Source organism: Malaclemys terrapin, chromosome 22, assembly GCF_027887155.1.
Source record: "Malaclemys terrapin pileata isolate rMalTer1 chromosome 22, rMalTer1.hap1, whole genome shotgun sequence".
Taxonomy (NCBI): domain Eukaryota; kingdom Metazoa; phylum Chordata; order Testudines; family Emydidae; genus Malaclemys; species Malaclemys terrapin.
The window spans coordinates 7661051-7676872 of record NC_071526.1 but is presented as its reverse complement, the minus strand read 5'-3'; the positions used below and the strand labels follow the sequence as shown (position 1 = coordinate 7676872).

Sequence of the window (15822 nt, the reverse complement as noted above, 5' to 3'; positions counted from 1 at the left end):
GGGTATCTCGCTCATAGCCCTAGCTTTACAAATTTCTCCTCTTAGGAGGCTCTAGTGGGGAGATTCTCTTGTTGGAGGTGCTAAGACTTTGTGCTGATTGTGAGCTGATTGTGAACAATGTCCTTCAGGTCCTGGGCCAAATCCCTTTGCCAAAGTGAGGGAGGGGCAAAGGCAGGGGGAGAGTGCATTACCAAGGAGATCGAAAGGACAGTCTGTAGGCATGTATCCTGCATGTCTCCTGAAGGAAAATTACTAGTAGTCACTCCCTCTTGTGGGACTCCTGGAGACTTGAAGGGGAGAGGAGGTAGGTCCATCTCCCACAGAAGGGGATCACTTCATCGGCTGCTGGCTCCAGGCTCAGTGAGCCCTGACCACACAGCATGAGGAGTAAGCTGGAATCAGTGGAGACTGGCTCTGGTATCAGAAAGGTTGCAGCCACTGACACCTTTTATGGCAACTGAGCTCCTGCAAGGAGGGTGGAATCTTTGCGGTCTTCTCAACCATCTGAGCATGGACCTTGCTTACAGGCTGGCTGGGAGCAGGGCTTTGCTCCTCTGGGTTGTTGCTGTGGGACTTCAACTTCCCTGATATTCAGGAGACTCCAACAAACATTTCCTCCTTGGCAAGCTGTGGGAATAGGGGTCGCATGCCTAAGAGGTATGAGGGGAGAGGGCTTTGGAAACAAAAACAAAAACAAAGCTACCTTCTGATTCCATGCAAATGATTCTAGCCTGTTCTCAGTGAAGGAAGCTGTCATGTGGCCTCTTGACAGTCTCAGCATGGACCTCTCACTCACTGGCTGAGAGCTTCCCCTTGGTCCCAGGAGCCGCCTGATGAGTGTGCCAGGAGATTGCTGTCTGTATCTGCTATTTCTATGGGTTAGGGGAGGTGCGGCTCTTCATACCCTCCTCACAAAGCCAAAAGATTTTTTTTTTTTTTTTTAGTTTAGCAGTTTTGAGGAGAAAAACTTCAAAGCCAATGAAGAAACAGAGACATTCAGTTAAAAATCTTTTACGAATTGCGCAAAAGCTTCTCTCCAAAGGGAGCCCTGGAGTCTGGGGCTTGGATACAGGATTCCGGAGAGTCCTCCTGAGGGGCCAGGTTAAACCCAGGCTCAGAGCAAAGATCCGGGGTGCCTCAGTGTTGTGGAGATGGGGAACACCCCACTCTGAAGCCTGCCTGACATGGATGGGACTGAGAATGGCACAATCTATAGTAATATGCTGACCCAGTCAGACAAAAGAACTTCACCAACCAGTTTAAATGCTCTTGCTGGGGCTGCCTGGGAACTGGTTTCTTCCAAATATTTCTCCCATGAGAAGCTTTTGGAATCCTTGTATTCTGGAAAAGATGAAGGACTATCTTAAGCGTTAAATTATAAAAAACCCCAATCAACTACAAAACCACCACCACCACCACAGGAGCACAGCTATGGAATACGTGGCTATTCTGTGAACTGAGCTCTCACAAAAGATGGCAGATTGACATCCTTGCAGAATTAAGCCACTTCTTTATTCACACAGAAAATGTACAGTACAGGCAGTAGCAGTGCAAACTTCCAGCACACCGACCATGAGCCTCAACCCACATTTAAAGAAACGAGGGTAGTTCATTTCTTTATTGCTCCATCAATTCTTGGTCTCTTGAGTAAGTTGCCAAATAGAGCCAGTCATGGGTTTTTGTGATATGAACGGAGATCACCAAATTAATTTCCTATATTGCAGGCTTCTGAACAGCTGTCAGATGGTAGAGACTTTCCATCACTTCCTACTTATCCATAGGCTGGATGCAAATTAGGAGCCTGGAGGGGAAAGGCTCCATCTCTCCCATTAACTTCCTGAGATTATGGTAAACTAATTTCCTGTATTTCAACAGCAGTGGGATATGCTCTCCTTAGCAGCACACTGCAAACTACATTTTAAAAAACTGTTCACGTCTTTTTTTCTATCCCTGCTATTTATCACCATCTTAGTAGCCTGAAGTTGTGAGTCTTGGTGTTGTTCCCATTGGACAGCCGTGCACATCACAAAACTACACAACTGGCAAATTGGGGACTCCCAGAGAAGTCAAGAACTGAACAGAGACTAGCTTTCCATTGTGAAGGAAGCTCACACTCCCACCGATGCTGCTAAACCTAGTAAGCAAATAAAGAACTTCATGCTACAAGGCTGTCAATCCAGCACCAAGTGGACATGATTTCTTTTGAGAAAACAAAAACAAAACAAAAAAACCTGCTAAAGCCTGAAAACAACACGATTTTCTTGCAGATTTTATCCTTTCCATTTGCTAATATCTCAATTTCAATTCAGAAGAAACATACAGGACTCCAATCTTTCCTCCTCTTTTTCCAGGAATTCCATACCCCCATCTTCGTTGGCATGAGACTGATCCTCTTTTTTCCAACTTGCCTTCAAGGAAATACTGCATCTACCTCCAAAGGCCTCCCCCCAAAAAATTCAATTCCAAATGACCAAGCCCTAACTCAGTGGCTTGAAAGAGCTATCGAAATCAAATATAGTTGCACTTCAGTGTGCATTAATAATAACCCTGTTCGGGCAATAAAAGAAGGGTATTGAATAGAGCTCATAACTTGCAAATTTATAATTATGCAGGAGATAGAGCTTGCAGGTCTTCTGACTGAAGAAGAAACACAATCCTTCTTTTAACATACCAGGTGGTGTTGTCAGTGGGGTGCCAGTTTCTTGGCAGTAACCAACAGGACGAATATACGGGCTGCTAGCATCGCACCTGGATCAAAAGGAAAGAATTGGCTCCAGTCAACTTTAATGTGAGAAGAAACACAGCAGATCAAATCCCATCTGATGTTTCTTTGCTGGGGCAGCAGATGCTTTTAGCGTGTGTGATCATGATGTACAGCACAAGTGCTTCCTGGTTGGAATTCACAAAAGCTACATTTTTAAGAACTGACATTCAAGTTGCCCCAGCAAGACAGGTGAATACTAAAGAGCCAAAGTATGTGTTTGTGTAGCTAACGCATATTTTCTAAGCGCTGTTCTTTGAAAACTGAGCCCACTGAATTAGTCTGGGCACGGATTTTCAAAACTAACACACAAAACAAGCAAACAAAAAAATGTCAAAACGCATACCATAAAAAGCCTATGCAAGAAATAAAAGCTATGGTGGGGGAGGGGGATGATTTGAAGACTTGAGCTTAGAACTGTGTACGTATTTCATTCATTGAACCTGAAGCCAAGTGGAACTTGCCTGGCTTCGGATTTTGTTACAAATCCAAAACTTGGTCCAAGTACTTGAACTCCTGAGAGAACATGGCCCAAGTTCTGAGAAAGCCCCTTCCTTCCCATGGGTTCTGGGGAAGGGACTGATGATTTCATGCCAAACCAGGCAAACCAATGCAGCGTTAGCCAAATTTTGCTTTGAAGGTTTTTTTGTTTGTATTTAAGTTTGCCTTCCTGGAGTAAGAAACAACTGGGGAAAGAGTGTAATAATAAAGAAACCACCACCACACACGGAGCTAAGGGGCGCAAATCTAAATGCTTTGTATTGCTTTCACAGATCAACAGCTAAGGTTTTTTAGAAATTAAACTAAAGACTAAAGTGTAGACTGGGACACGTGAAATGGAGAGGAAAGGTGTTTCCTTTACAGATATTCAATATGGTCTCTTGGTTAGCTGGGACCAGGACTCAGGAGACCCTCACATGGAATGCGGCATGAACATAAGAACATCAGAACATCAAAATGCCCAGACTGGGTCAGATCAAAGATCCAGTATCCTGTCTTCCGACAGTGGCCAATGCCAGGTGGAATGAACAGAACAGGTAATCATCAAATGAGCCATTCCTTGTTGCCCATTCCCAGCTTCTGGCAAACAGAGGCTAGGGACACCTTCCCTGCCCGTCCTGGCTAATAGCCATTGATGGACCTTTCCTCCATGAATTTATCTAGTTCTTTTTTGAACCCTGTTATAGTCTTGGCCTTCACAACATCTTCTGACAAGGAATTCCACAGGTTAACTGTGCATTGTGTGGAAAAAATACTTCCCTTTGTTTTAAACCTGCTGCCTATTAATTTCATTTGGTGACCCCTGGTTCTTGTGTTATAAGAAGGAGTAAATGTCACTTCCTTATTTACTTTCTCCGCACCAGTCATGATTTTATAGACCTCAATCATATCCCCCCTTACTCGTCTCTTTTCCAAGCCAAAAAGTCCCAGTCTTTTTAATCTCTCCTCATACGGAAGCCGTTCCATACCTCTAATAATTTTTGTTGCCCTTTTCTGAATCTTTTCCAATTCCAATATCTTTTTTTTAAGATGGGGTGACCACATCTGCAAGCACTATTCAAGATGTGGATGTACCATGGATTTATATAGAGGCAATATGATGTTTTCTGTCTTAAATTATTAAAATTAAGTATTCACCATCTAAAAAAAAAAAAAAAGCACCCTGAGATTCTCAGATGAAAAGTGCAATAGAAGAACAGGACATAATTTTCAAAAAATGAGTAAGTTCCTGTTCTAAATCCATTGAATTGAAGGGAAAGACTTCCATTGACTTCAATATATTCACAGAAGGCAGTGAGACACGGGTCTCCACCCAAGAGAGGTGACAGCTGGAAGCCAGAAACCTTTAAGAGGATGGCCCTTGAAGGACCATGAAGAGAAAAATACAGGTGCAGTTACCTCAAAACTGTGACAAGGCCACTTATTTAGAAGCCTGAAAATGGATTCAGGAGCCCCAATGCACTCACACTTAACAATCTTAGCAGCTAAGTATTAGAGATCATCTACTTTATGGCAAAATGTTACAAGGGGAAAAATACCACAGTATTTGCGGATACAGTTTGAAAACAGTTTTCTTTACCAATAGTCATAACTCTCGTCCCAGTTGTCAAAATGAATTAGCAGCCGGTTATCCAACATATCAGCGATGGTTGCCACGCACATCAAAGATGGATTCTTTTTGTCCACTGCCTCTAGTTTCATTCCCACCCGAAAACCAGATGGTGTGACAGGCTAAGGAATAGCATAGAGGGAAAAGGTCTGTCAAGCTCTATGCCAGGTCATTTAAATTACTGTTCCAAACCTATTTGGTTCAGGTTATTTAAACAAAATACTGTAGTAGTAGAAAACAATATCATACTGTAACTACTTGCTTGCCAGAACATCTGTCAGGAGGGTCAAAGCCCAGATTTCCATGTGTTCTGGCAACAATCCCTATGATTTCTAACAATAGCTTGGTGCAATCTGAATAATGCTTATGTTCAATTACACCAGAGCCAGGCAGTTCAGAGACAGCGGTACAGAGGGCCCTTCTGATGAGGAGTACTGACTGAGGATGGATACTAGCACTGCAAGCCCTACCATATTAATGGAGGAGGAGAAGTCAGATGTGGCTTGTGAGAGTCTCCAGGGTATACAGGTGGGTCAGTCCAAAAAGCAGAGACAGAATTACGTGCTAAGGCCCCGATCCCTCTACGGCAAATCCTCCACCCTTTTGCAATATCAGGGTAAGAATACTTTGATTAGGCTGAATGGGGAATGGTGCTGAGCAAAGAAACCAGGAGACCACTTGACTAACTCAGGAGGGGGAAAAAAACAATGGTGGTGAAGACAGAAAAACAACAGAGATCTAGATAAGCTTGAAAGCTCGTCTCTTTCACCAACAGAAGTTGGTCCAATAAAAGATATTACCTCACCCATCTGGTCTTTCTAATATCCTGGGATCAACCCAGCTATAAGGACACTACAAACAGAGATATGTACAGGGCTGAACACCTTTGTGTATGGTGCTGGATAAACAGGACTTGTGAGATTCTTAGAGTCCAGGGAAGTATCACAAACATCTAGAAGCGGAGGCCGCAAGCAAAACCAGAGTGTTACAATTTATTTAACTAATGTTAATGTAAATCAGCAGAAAAGAGATCAAGGCAGAGGACGGCAAATATACAGTCTCTGACTGGGAAGTCAGTGAACGTTGGGAGGGCTTGGGGTGGAGAAGTAAGAAAATTACTCTGGTTTCTCATCCTACAAATAAACTGCTGTGGGAAACTGCTCCCATATGACTCCACCAAGTTCTTTAGTGTTACAGCTTCTGTCCTGAGCATATAAAAAGGACACGTTTATATTCTGGCCAACGTTCTAGGCAGTGCTTACTTAATACCAGTCGTATTTTAAAAGACATTATACCCGATGCCACCACTTACTGTGCTGAGGGTCTTGAAAAGGTTTTTTGGGGCTGCTTGAGCTTTGCAGTTCTTCAAATACAAAACCCAATTAAATTCCCCTTCCTTGTAACCTAGAAAAAGAGATCAGAGATTGTTTTACATTGTTCCTGCTATATTCAGATTGGTTTTTCAAAAATGGAAATAACCTAGAGAAGGATTTGAACTTTGCATGATACCTGCCCTTGTACAAGCTTCAAGGGTTAGGCATTCAGTTAACACATTACTCCCTCTTTTACTGCACTGTCTAATCATTAATCTGAAACTGCAAATGTTTCTAGGAAATGGAACGCAAGAAAGAAAGCGTAAGTTGTGAACAAAGATATTCATTGATTTTCATGCTCACTTAATAAAGAGTTACTAATTACTTTGACTAACAATGCCAAATACTGGGAATATCAGTAAGAAATTGGTTTGCTCTTCTGGCAATTATCTTCACACTTCAAATCATTCAAAGTGGGTTTGACATGAAACAAAACATGGACACTAAGGGCAGCCAGTTCACAGCAAAATGTGTTGCTTCTTGTACAGGTTTATTTCTCCACGTACCTTTCGGAGAGAGCAGCTTGTGACCTGTCTTTTCACACCAGCCAACAGGGTGGATATCTGGAGAGTCAGCATTAACCCAGAAGTCATAGTACTCAGAATAACCATCAAAATGTAACCGCATCCTGTATCCCTGCACCTACAAGCACAAGAGATTGTATTATCTTAAAGGGACATTGACAAGCGACATAAAAATACTATTTTTAAAAGCCAATAACTCTCTTCCCTTTGGGTTTGTAAAACTGAAAGGACCTTTAAAAAACGAATTTCCTTTAGAAAATTCAGTTTTAACTTTTTCCATTTACGCTGTTTGCTTATTTTTCCCATCACACTCAAGGCTGGTCTACGCTACCATTTAAGTCAATCTAACGTACGTCACTCAGAGGTGTGAAGAAGCCTCGCCCCCGTGAAGCGACTTAAGTTTCACACTGTCCACACCAGCACTGTGTCAGTGCGAGACACTCTCCCGCCAACATAGCTTCCACTTCTTGTCAAGGTGGAGTAATTATGCTGACGGCAGAGCGCTCTCCCGTCGGCATAGTGTGTCTTCACCAGACACACTACAATGGCACAGCTGCTGCGCCGATGTAGTGCTGTAGCGTAGACTTGCCCGCAGTTTGGAAAATGTAAAATAAGACTTGTCAGTTTCATTTTCTTGTTCTCATATTGTAGCCCTACATTGCAATGTTTTGGGTTGCACATACTGCAGGGAACTGCAGAGGGTCCAACCCAACCCAGTTTTTCAATGATTTAAAAAGACACTATGAAAACAATTCTATTCGTATAGGTTTTACGAAGCCTTAAGGCCTGGTTTTGAAATCCTTGCCCATTTCAATCCACTGGGATTGACTGGGGAACTGTGGTGGGGGAAGCCCTCTTGGACCACAGTCTGGGGCTACATCTCTTCTCTGGCTCTCACAGAGTTCTTCCCCTGCTTGTGGTATACAAGAGTTCCTTCAAACAAATAAAGGAAAAGGGGCCTTTCCCTCTCCCTCCCTGGGGACCAGGAGAATTAAAGTTTAAAAAAAAAAAAAAAAAAAAAAGGTGTTCAATCTCTTAGGCAGTTTCTCCATCACCTTTTTATGGGTCTGCTTATCTGCTGGCTTTAGCATTCTTGATCAGGGCTAGGGGCCATCTTTAGGCCCTCAGGGAGGGATAGCTCAGTGGTTTGAGCATTGGCCTGCTAAACCCAGGGTTGTGAGTTCAATCCTTGAGGAAGGCCATTTAGGGATCTGGGACAAAAATCTGTCTGGGGATTGGTCCTGCTTTGAGCAGGGGGTTGGACTAGATGAGGTCCCTTCCAACCCTGATATTCTATGATTCAGTAACCCTACTCAGCACCTGGTCTATACAGTTTCAGGAGCGGCAGGGTCCCCGACTATCTTCCTCTTCACTGATCTATTCCTGTAGTCAGTCCTCTCTGAGGCATAGCCTAACTGCCACCCCTTGCTGTGGCAGGATTTCCCCTTTTCAGCTTCCTCCCCTGCCAGGCAGAGCAAACCTTGTAGGTGTGTCTGCGTTGGCTTATTTTACCCATTGTCATTGTGTCCATTGTAAATGGTTCCCTGGTTGTTCCCCTTAATTTGGGCTAGTATAGACATTCTGTTTCCAGCCTGCTGATCCATTTACCTCCCTGATCCTGTTTCCCACAAAATGAGGCCTCACCCATGTTCAATTACTCTTGTCAAACCAGGTCTACAGACCGGTTAGTGCTGGCTGAGTCCAGAGAAGCTCATTCGCTTCCCCTCTATTCAGGTGAGGGTGTGCCCCTTACAGGTACGCACTTGAGTTAGAATTATTTACGTAACAGCTGAAGGATATGATCCCAAATTTAAATCCTCAACTACGTTCCTTTAGCTTTCAGCTCAAACTTCTCCCAACCCTTACATTACTTGACTTATTTTATTTTTTTAAAAAACAATCTAAAAGATTATTTCTTTAACAAGTCCTCCTTAGACTTCTGATGTTGTTTTCTAATGAAAAGGAAATCAAATCCAGGAAAAACAATTACCTCAGCAATGGTGAGGACACAAAATAAAGATGGGTGTCCAGGATCCAGTCCCTCTAACTTCATTCCAACTTTAAATCCATTCTTAGTTTGTGGGAAGGATTGATACTGTGGGGAAATTAACGTTGGAGGGGAAAAAATTGTATTTCACTTTTAGAGAGACAAGCTATTTCAGAATAGTCACCAGAAACACTAAAGACTTCTGGTTTTCTAGTTTAGCAAAAACTATCATCACTAGAAATCACTTCAGTGTTAACCTTGCATAATTTTGAATGGTTTCCCATGCCTGGATGCAGGTGCCCTCAGTTGTTTCCTGTTCTGGATCCCTTTTAAAATGAGAAGTGATGTCCAATGGTCAAGCACAGTTATATGGATCAAAAATAGCATCATCACGTGTCCCTAATATATCTGCAGATGACATTCTGAACACTCACTGTCAAAGTATCAGATTTTTTTTTAAGAACGAACTTGGAAGTCTGTTTTAATTAACTACAGGTACCAGCACATCTTTTAAAATGTTCCAAGGCAAGTTTAATTTGTACATAAAGGACCTCTTTTATAGGGCCCAATCAGGAAGGCCTGCCACAGGCAAAACCATTGGGGACTTTTGGCTGTTTCAGGATTGGGTCCGTACTACAGTCATTATCCCAACAGAGCCAGGACTGGCTCCAGGTTTTCTGCTGCCCCAAGCAGTGGGGAGAAAAAAAAAAAAAAAAAAAAGCCGATCGGCGGCAGCTCAATCGCGCTGCTCCATTCTTCGGGGGCAGTTCAGCGGCGGGTCCTTCACTCCCTCTCTTCCTCTTCAGCGGCACTTCGGCGGCAGCTCAAAGAGGAAGAGAGGTACTGAGGGACCCGCCGCTGAATTCCCACCGCAGGCCCGGACGTGCCTGCCACCCCAATAGCAGACGGAGTGCCGCCCCTTTGTATTGGCTGCCCCAAGCACCTGCTTCCTTAGCTGATCTCTGGAGCCGGCCCTGAACAGAGCACATTCATTCTTCAGGGCTTGTCTACACATGGAATTATTCAGGACTAGCTGCTCTGGAATAACTCCATGTGTGGATGTTCCTATTCTGGAATAAGAGTGCCTTGTTCTGGTTTTGCTTAATCCACTTTGAAAAAAAAAGTGTCCACACATGCAGTTATTTGGGAATAGTTTTTGCACTCTCAGAGCAGGTCTTCACTACGGGGGGGGTCGATTTAAGATACGCAAATTCAGCTATGCGAATAGCGTAGCTGAATTGGACGTATCGGAGCCGACTTACCCCGCTGTGAGGACGGCGGCAAAATCGACCTCCGCGGCTCCCCGTCGACGGCGCTTACTCCCACCTCCGCTGGTGGAGTAAGCGCGTCGATTCGGGGATCGACTGTCGCGTCCCGACGAGACGCGATAATTGGATCCCCGAGAGATGGATTTCTACCCGCCGATTCAGGCGGGTAGTGTAGACCTAGCTTAACTTCACATCCAACCTCAATCTGAATTAACTTTCAATTATAGATAAGCCTAAAGAATAAGTTCTCTACAACTGGAACTGCAAACAGCTTACTGCAATACAGTGAAACCTTAAAATATTTTCCTTTCACTTTATGGTGGTCTCAGTCCTACAAGTTGCTGAATACCCTCTACTGCCAACAAAGTCGTGGGATTTGTGGGAGCTCAGCACCCTATGGGGTCGGGGCCTATAAAGTTTCACCATATCCAAGTTCGCTGTACTCTGATTTAGACACATCAACTGGATGCTACTTCTACTCTCACTTGTAATGATTGCCTCTTAATAAGATAATCTATAACAGTCCAAGATTCAAGGATCCTATTAATTTTAACAGTGTTTTAATTAGTAAGGCTAAAATCAGCATCACACAACCACCAGTCATTAGCAGGACACTAAACTGCCCCTCTGCAATGCGATTGAGTGATCTGCTCATAGCTGATTTACTCATAACTAGTTGAAGCAGACTAGAACATTATTTGTGGCCAAGATTAAGTGCAAGGACTATAAAGGGTGTGTAAATGTCACCTGATCCCACTGTTGCCTTAAAAGAAAAATAAGAGATTTAAAACAAATCAAATATTAGCCAATCATATCGGAAATCTAGAGAATTAACTCTTCCTCCCTTGAATTAACTTCAGTCGTAATATTTTGCCCCTTTATACTACTTTTCAGAGAATCAAAAATTGTTTTACAAGCATTAACTAATTGAGCCGCACACCCCTTCCAGGAGGGAAGGTAGATTATTATATTTGTTTTTAGTATGGGAAACAATTTTCCTGTCCCACAAAATTTTTTGAGATTTCAAAAATTTTCCCTGTCCTGAATTGGGACAAAAAGTCAAAATTCTCAAAAATTTTCACAAACCAAAAATCCAAAAGTATTTTTTGTTCAGGTCAAGCAAAACATTTCGTTCTGATTTTGACTGCTTTTTATTAATTTATTTACTTACTCAAACTGAATTAACTAACTTTTAAAATATGTCTGTCTGAACCAAAAATCTGCAATTTTGTACTTGTTAAGTATCAAAATGGAATGCTTCAACAACTTCCAAACTTTTTATCCCTCCAAATTTTTTTGAACGGTAAATTTGTTGAAATCAACTCTTTCCCACAAAAAGTTTGTTATGATTAACTGGTATTTTTCAATTAAAAAATGTGGAGTAAAAAAACTGCTGACCAGCTTTATTCATTTTACAGGTAGGGAAACTGAGGCAGGGAGGTTGCATGACTTGCTCAATCTGCAGCTGCGGGGTTCTATTCTTGACTCGCTGCGTGTCCTTGGGAAAGCCACTTAACACCTCTCTGTATCTCAGTTTTCCCATTTGTAAAGTGAAAGTGGGGATAACAATGCTTGCTCCCTTTTGCAAAGGTCTGTGAGATCTACAAATGAAGAGTGCTTTTAAGTGCAAAATATTATTATTGCAATGCAGCAAAAGTCAGCATTACAGCTGGAAATAGAACACAGGAGTCCTGACAAGTCCCTTCCCTCTAACCACCAGAACACAGCCTCCGTAGAAGATGCATAGCGGGTTTTGTTTTTTTTTTTACATCACTTATGGTGCTGGAAGTCAACATTTGTATGCTACTTGCTTATAGCAACCCAAGCACTACTTGCAACTAGTGGTGTCAGGGAAGTCTCCAATTCTGGCACCAAGGGGTTAATAATTCGGTGATGCTGCATGAGAATCATCAAAGCAGAAAAAGCATCCAAGGGGCTGCCAACCTCTTTGAACAGTTTTAGGGGAGCAGCTGGCATCCGTTCCTCTTCCAAGTAAGAAACCCAGTTCCACACCGTCTTCTTTCCAGGAACAACTGAATAATCAAAACCAGAAAGAGATAACAACATTTATCTCATGGAGGACAGAATGCTGAATGGAGAGCAGCCATCTCCTCCCTTTCCTTCCCACTCACTAAACGGCCACTACCACCATTTGGAGCAGATCCAGATGCCAGCCCAGCCCTCCTTGAATGCTTAAAGAGCAGGTAACAAGAGCCTTGGAGGAGCTCAAAGCTCGGTCAGGGGGCCAAACACATCTGGTGACTGCTATCCCCACCATAGAATCACAGGGTTGGAAGGGACCTCAGGAGGTCATCTAGTCCAACCCCCTGCTCAAAGCAGGACTAATCCCCAGACAGATTTTTACCCCCGTTCCCTAAATGGCCCCCTCACAGATTGAACTCAAAACCATGAGTTTAGCAGGCCAATGCTCAAACCACTGAGCTATCCCTCCCCCCCAACACTTTTAATTGCTGGTGAGCTACACTAAGAAGCTACCCATCTTGAGGAAAATACAACCCCAGGCAATAGTTTGACTGTATCTATTTTTCATTAGAAAAAATTATGTTAAATTATATGCCAATTAGTTGTGGCACACAGACAGTTGGCAAGTTGCCATTGGAGTGTTGGTGCTGCAAAGTTGGGACAACCCTAGAACGGGAACTTCAAAAGGAGGAAAGGAATTTCTCCATCCAATATCTCGGAGCATGAATAAGGGTGGGGCTCAAACTAACATTAGCACAGGAAAGGTACACAACAGCAGCTGAAAACAAACTCAAAATGAATCAAATGAAAAACCAAACAAACTTCTGTTTAGCAAATATATTAGTACATGGATAGTGAATACGATCCCAAAGCAGGTGTCTGGATTCAGGCTAGTAGAACCACACTAACAAAGAAGAAAAAGTTACATTTTAAATGGATATTAAAAATTACCCCAAATTATCTCCCTTCAAGTGTGTAATAAATCTCAAACCCATTACCTTCAAAGTCTGTAAACAATTCCCTCTTTATTTACATTACATCTTCTATTCAGAATTTGCTGCGTACAGGTGTGATCCAAAACTCGTTGAAATCAATGGGAAAAGACTCTTACTGACTTCAGTGGGCATTGGATCAGGCCCACTCTTTCTAGGTTCTTATATTGTGCCAAACATGGAGGCAAGACCCTGTCCTATTCCACCCGATACACTGCAGAAGGCTGATGTACGAGACATGGAATAGGTGCCTAACAAAGGTAACTATTACTCTGAATGTGGAATGAGCTCCATAGATTCATAGATTCTAGGACTGGAAGGGACCTCGAGAGGTCATCGAGTCCAGTTCCCTGCCCGCATGGCAGGACCAAATACTGTCTGGACCATCCCTGATAGACATTTATCTAACCTACTCTTAAATATCTCCAGAGATGGAGATTCCACAACCTCCCTAGGCAATTTATTCCAGTGTTTAACCACCCTGACAGTTAGGAACTTTTTCCTAATGTCCAACCTAGACCTCCCTTGCTGCAGTTTAAACCCATTGCTTCTTGTTCTATCCTTAGAGGCTAAGGTGAACAAGTTTTCTCCCTCCTCCTTATGACACCCTCCACTGACCTTGTTTTTTCTGTTTACTATGATCCATTTTGTAACAGCTGGTAAAGTTTGAAACAATAAGAAAAGGAACCATGAGCTCAGCTCACCTTGTTTTAGAGGTTTAGTATTTCTGCGGCTTTTCATATTATTTGATTTATTCTTCTCCTAGACAAAGACATGATTTAAAAAAAAAAAAAAAGTTTAGCCATATTGTTGTCTCCCCCCGAGTGGTCATTTCACAACGTAGGTATGATAAAGATGTAACATGTTACTAACAGAAATATTCTTCTTAACTCAAACCTGTGAGTGCATTACAGTAATAGCAGGATCTTACATATAGAGCTACATTTACCCTAAAGAATCGCAAAGTGCTTTACAAATTGTTTCCACCAAAGATCATTTAAGTAAGTCGCCTGGTATAATAAAGACTGAACTCTCTATTGTAGTGGATTGGATTCATTGTCTGCACTGCAGGATTTGCAGCAATAAGCAACACGTTATATTCACACAAATGTGTGTCCATCTATGCTAGTGCGTGGATACACAGAAAGGATATTTCACCAGCCACTGAAGGAAATAGAGGTTCCGAGTAACTGCTGTCACAAAGACACCTCAAGAAACTGTATTTTGTCTTTAAACGTCACAGATTATGTCCGATAACGTGTAAACTACAAAGAAGAAATTTTTCACTACTAACATCACGTTAGTTCACCCAGGGTTGTCACTTCTTGAAGCAAAGCAAGAAAGGCAAAAATTGAAAATCAGAGCCAAAATATGCCCCACGCCCTTTAAATGTTTTTTTTTTAAATGGGGGCAGGGGAAGAGAAAGGGAGAGATGGAAGAAGGAAAGTAGTTCTGACGTTTTGCATACAATCCCTCAGATAACAGCTGAACTATGGGATAAGTTAAACTGTACGCAACATTAAAAACTTCAGCCTGTGTCACCAGTAACTGCTCCAGCTGAGCTCAGTGTTACAAAACAAGCAAAACACATGAATACAAATAAAAATACTCTGACTTGGCAGCCTGCATATCAAGTAGCAGAGTATGGACCTTTCAAACAGAGGAGTTCTAGTTTTATGAACCCTAATCATGTGAACGGCTTCTTTCCCTTGATCAACAAGATACAGGAGTATATACTTGACCAGCAAGCAGAGGTCACAAGCACTCAGAGGATGGGGGTATCGACCTTCCCATGCTTGGGTGAAAGTGCCTTCGTAAGGGACAAGTCATGCCGCAGAAACTGTTTTGCAGTGTTTTGAAGGACAAGAAGAAAACCATGCAGTGCAACTCCTAAGTTTGAAAAGACTGAGGGATTTGGTGGTAAAGAGATGCAATTTTCTCAGACAAAAAATATCAGCGATTTATTTCACCTGTGACTTCAGGCACACTACTGTTTTTTCAACACTGCCGGGATATTTTTGTTTTCCCACTATTAGTCTCTAGATATTTTAATGTACAGAAAGGTCTGCAGGTAGCACATCTAATGCACGTGTAACACTGACCTGAAGTTCCACTGTCTGTTTCAAATGCTGATAGTATAGTTTTCTGTAATGTGGCTTTAGGTTGTATTCTTAGGTACAGGGACCTCGCCATGTATTTATTTTTACTACTGTAAAGGACTCCGTACCCCTCTGGCACTATAGATGTGGACAAATTATAGTCTAAAAACTCAATTGCGACCTCTTGTCAGTTTTTCACTAACATAACTCCACTGATTTCAGTGGAGATATTCCCGATTTACACCAGCGTAATGAGATCAGACTCAAGTCTGAAAGATTCACGGAGCCCACCGGTGTACATAGAATCACCCTTTGATTTGATTTTCTTTGTATATTGACAAGGAACCTTGTTTGTTACAATTCCATTCAAACAAAAGTGCACGTCAATCTCGTTTACCTCATCATCATCTATATTTTCGTCCTCATCCTCAGAATCCAGAAGAAGTTTCCTCTTCCTTCGGAGTCGCTTGAGGGGTCTGTCAGCCTCATTAACCTGGCAGCCAATGCTGACGTTAAGGTTTCTGCTGCTTATTCTGTTTCTGCAATCAGCTGGGATGTCTTTAGAGTCACTGCAAACAGCCACAACTTAAAATAAAAAACCTGTTCTATAACCAGTGTATAGATTGTGTGTAGGGCTTGGCTGGCAAATAAGAAGTGAATTTAATATTTGTAGGAAGAGCCAGATTTTCTATCTATCTTAGATACTTATATAGGTGTGGAAAGAT

General features: G+C 42.3%; 1 protein-coding gene across 3 annotated transcripts in view; it reads right to left on the bottom strand.

Moving 5' to 3' along the window:
- LOC128827819 (lethal(3)malignant brain tumor-like protein 4) overlaps positions 1 to 15822 on the bottom strand; it is a 74977-nt gene that overhangs the window by 37377 nt on the left and 21778 nt on the right. For all 3 annotated transcript variants that reach the window (XM_054011951.1, XM_054011952.1, XM_054011954.1), the window contains 9 exons: positions 15495 to 15666; positions 13703 to 13760; positions 11968 to 12056; positions 8759 to 8863; positions 6751 to 6886; positions 6184 to 6275; positions 4842 to 4993; positions 2672 to 2748; positions 1256 to 1341 (listed from right to left, as the gene is read on the bottom strand). In XM_054011951.1, the coding sequence (XP_053867926.1) occupies positions 1256 to 1341; positions 2672 to 2748; positions 4842 to 4993; positions 6184 to 6275; positions 6751 to 6886; positions 8759 to 8863; positions 11968 to 12056; positions 13703 to 13760; positions 15495 to 15666 (967 nt within the window). The remainder of the gene's footprint in view (positions 1 to 1255; positions 1342 to 2671; positions 2749 to 4841; positions 4994 to 6183; positions 6276 to 6750; positions 6887 to 8758; positions 8864 to 11967; positions 12057 to 13702; positions 13761 to 15494; positions 15667 to 15822) is intronic.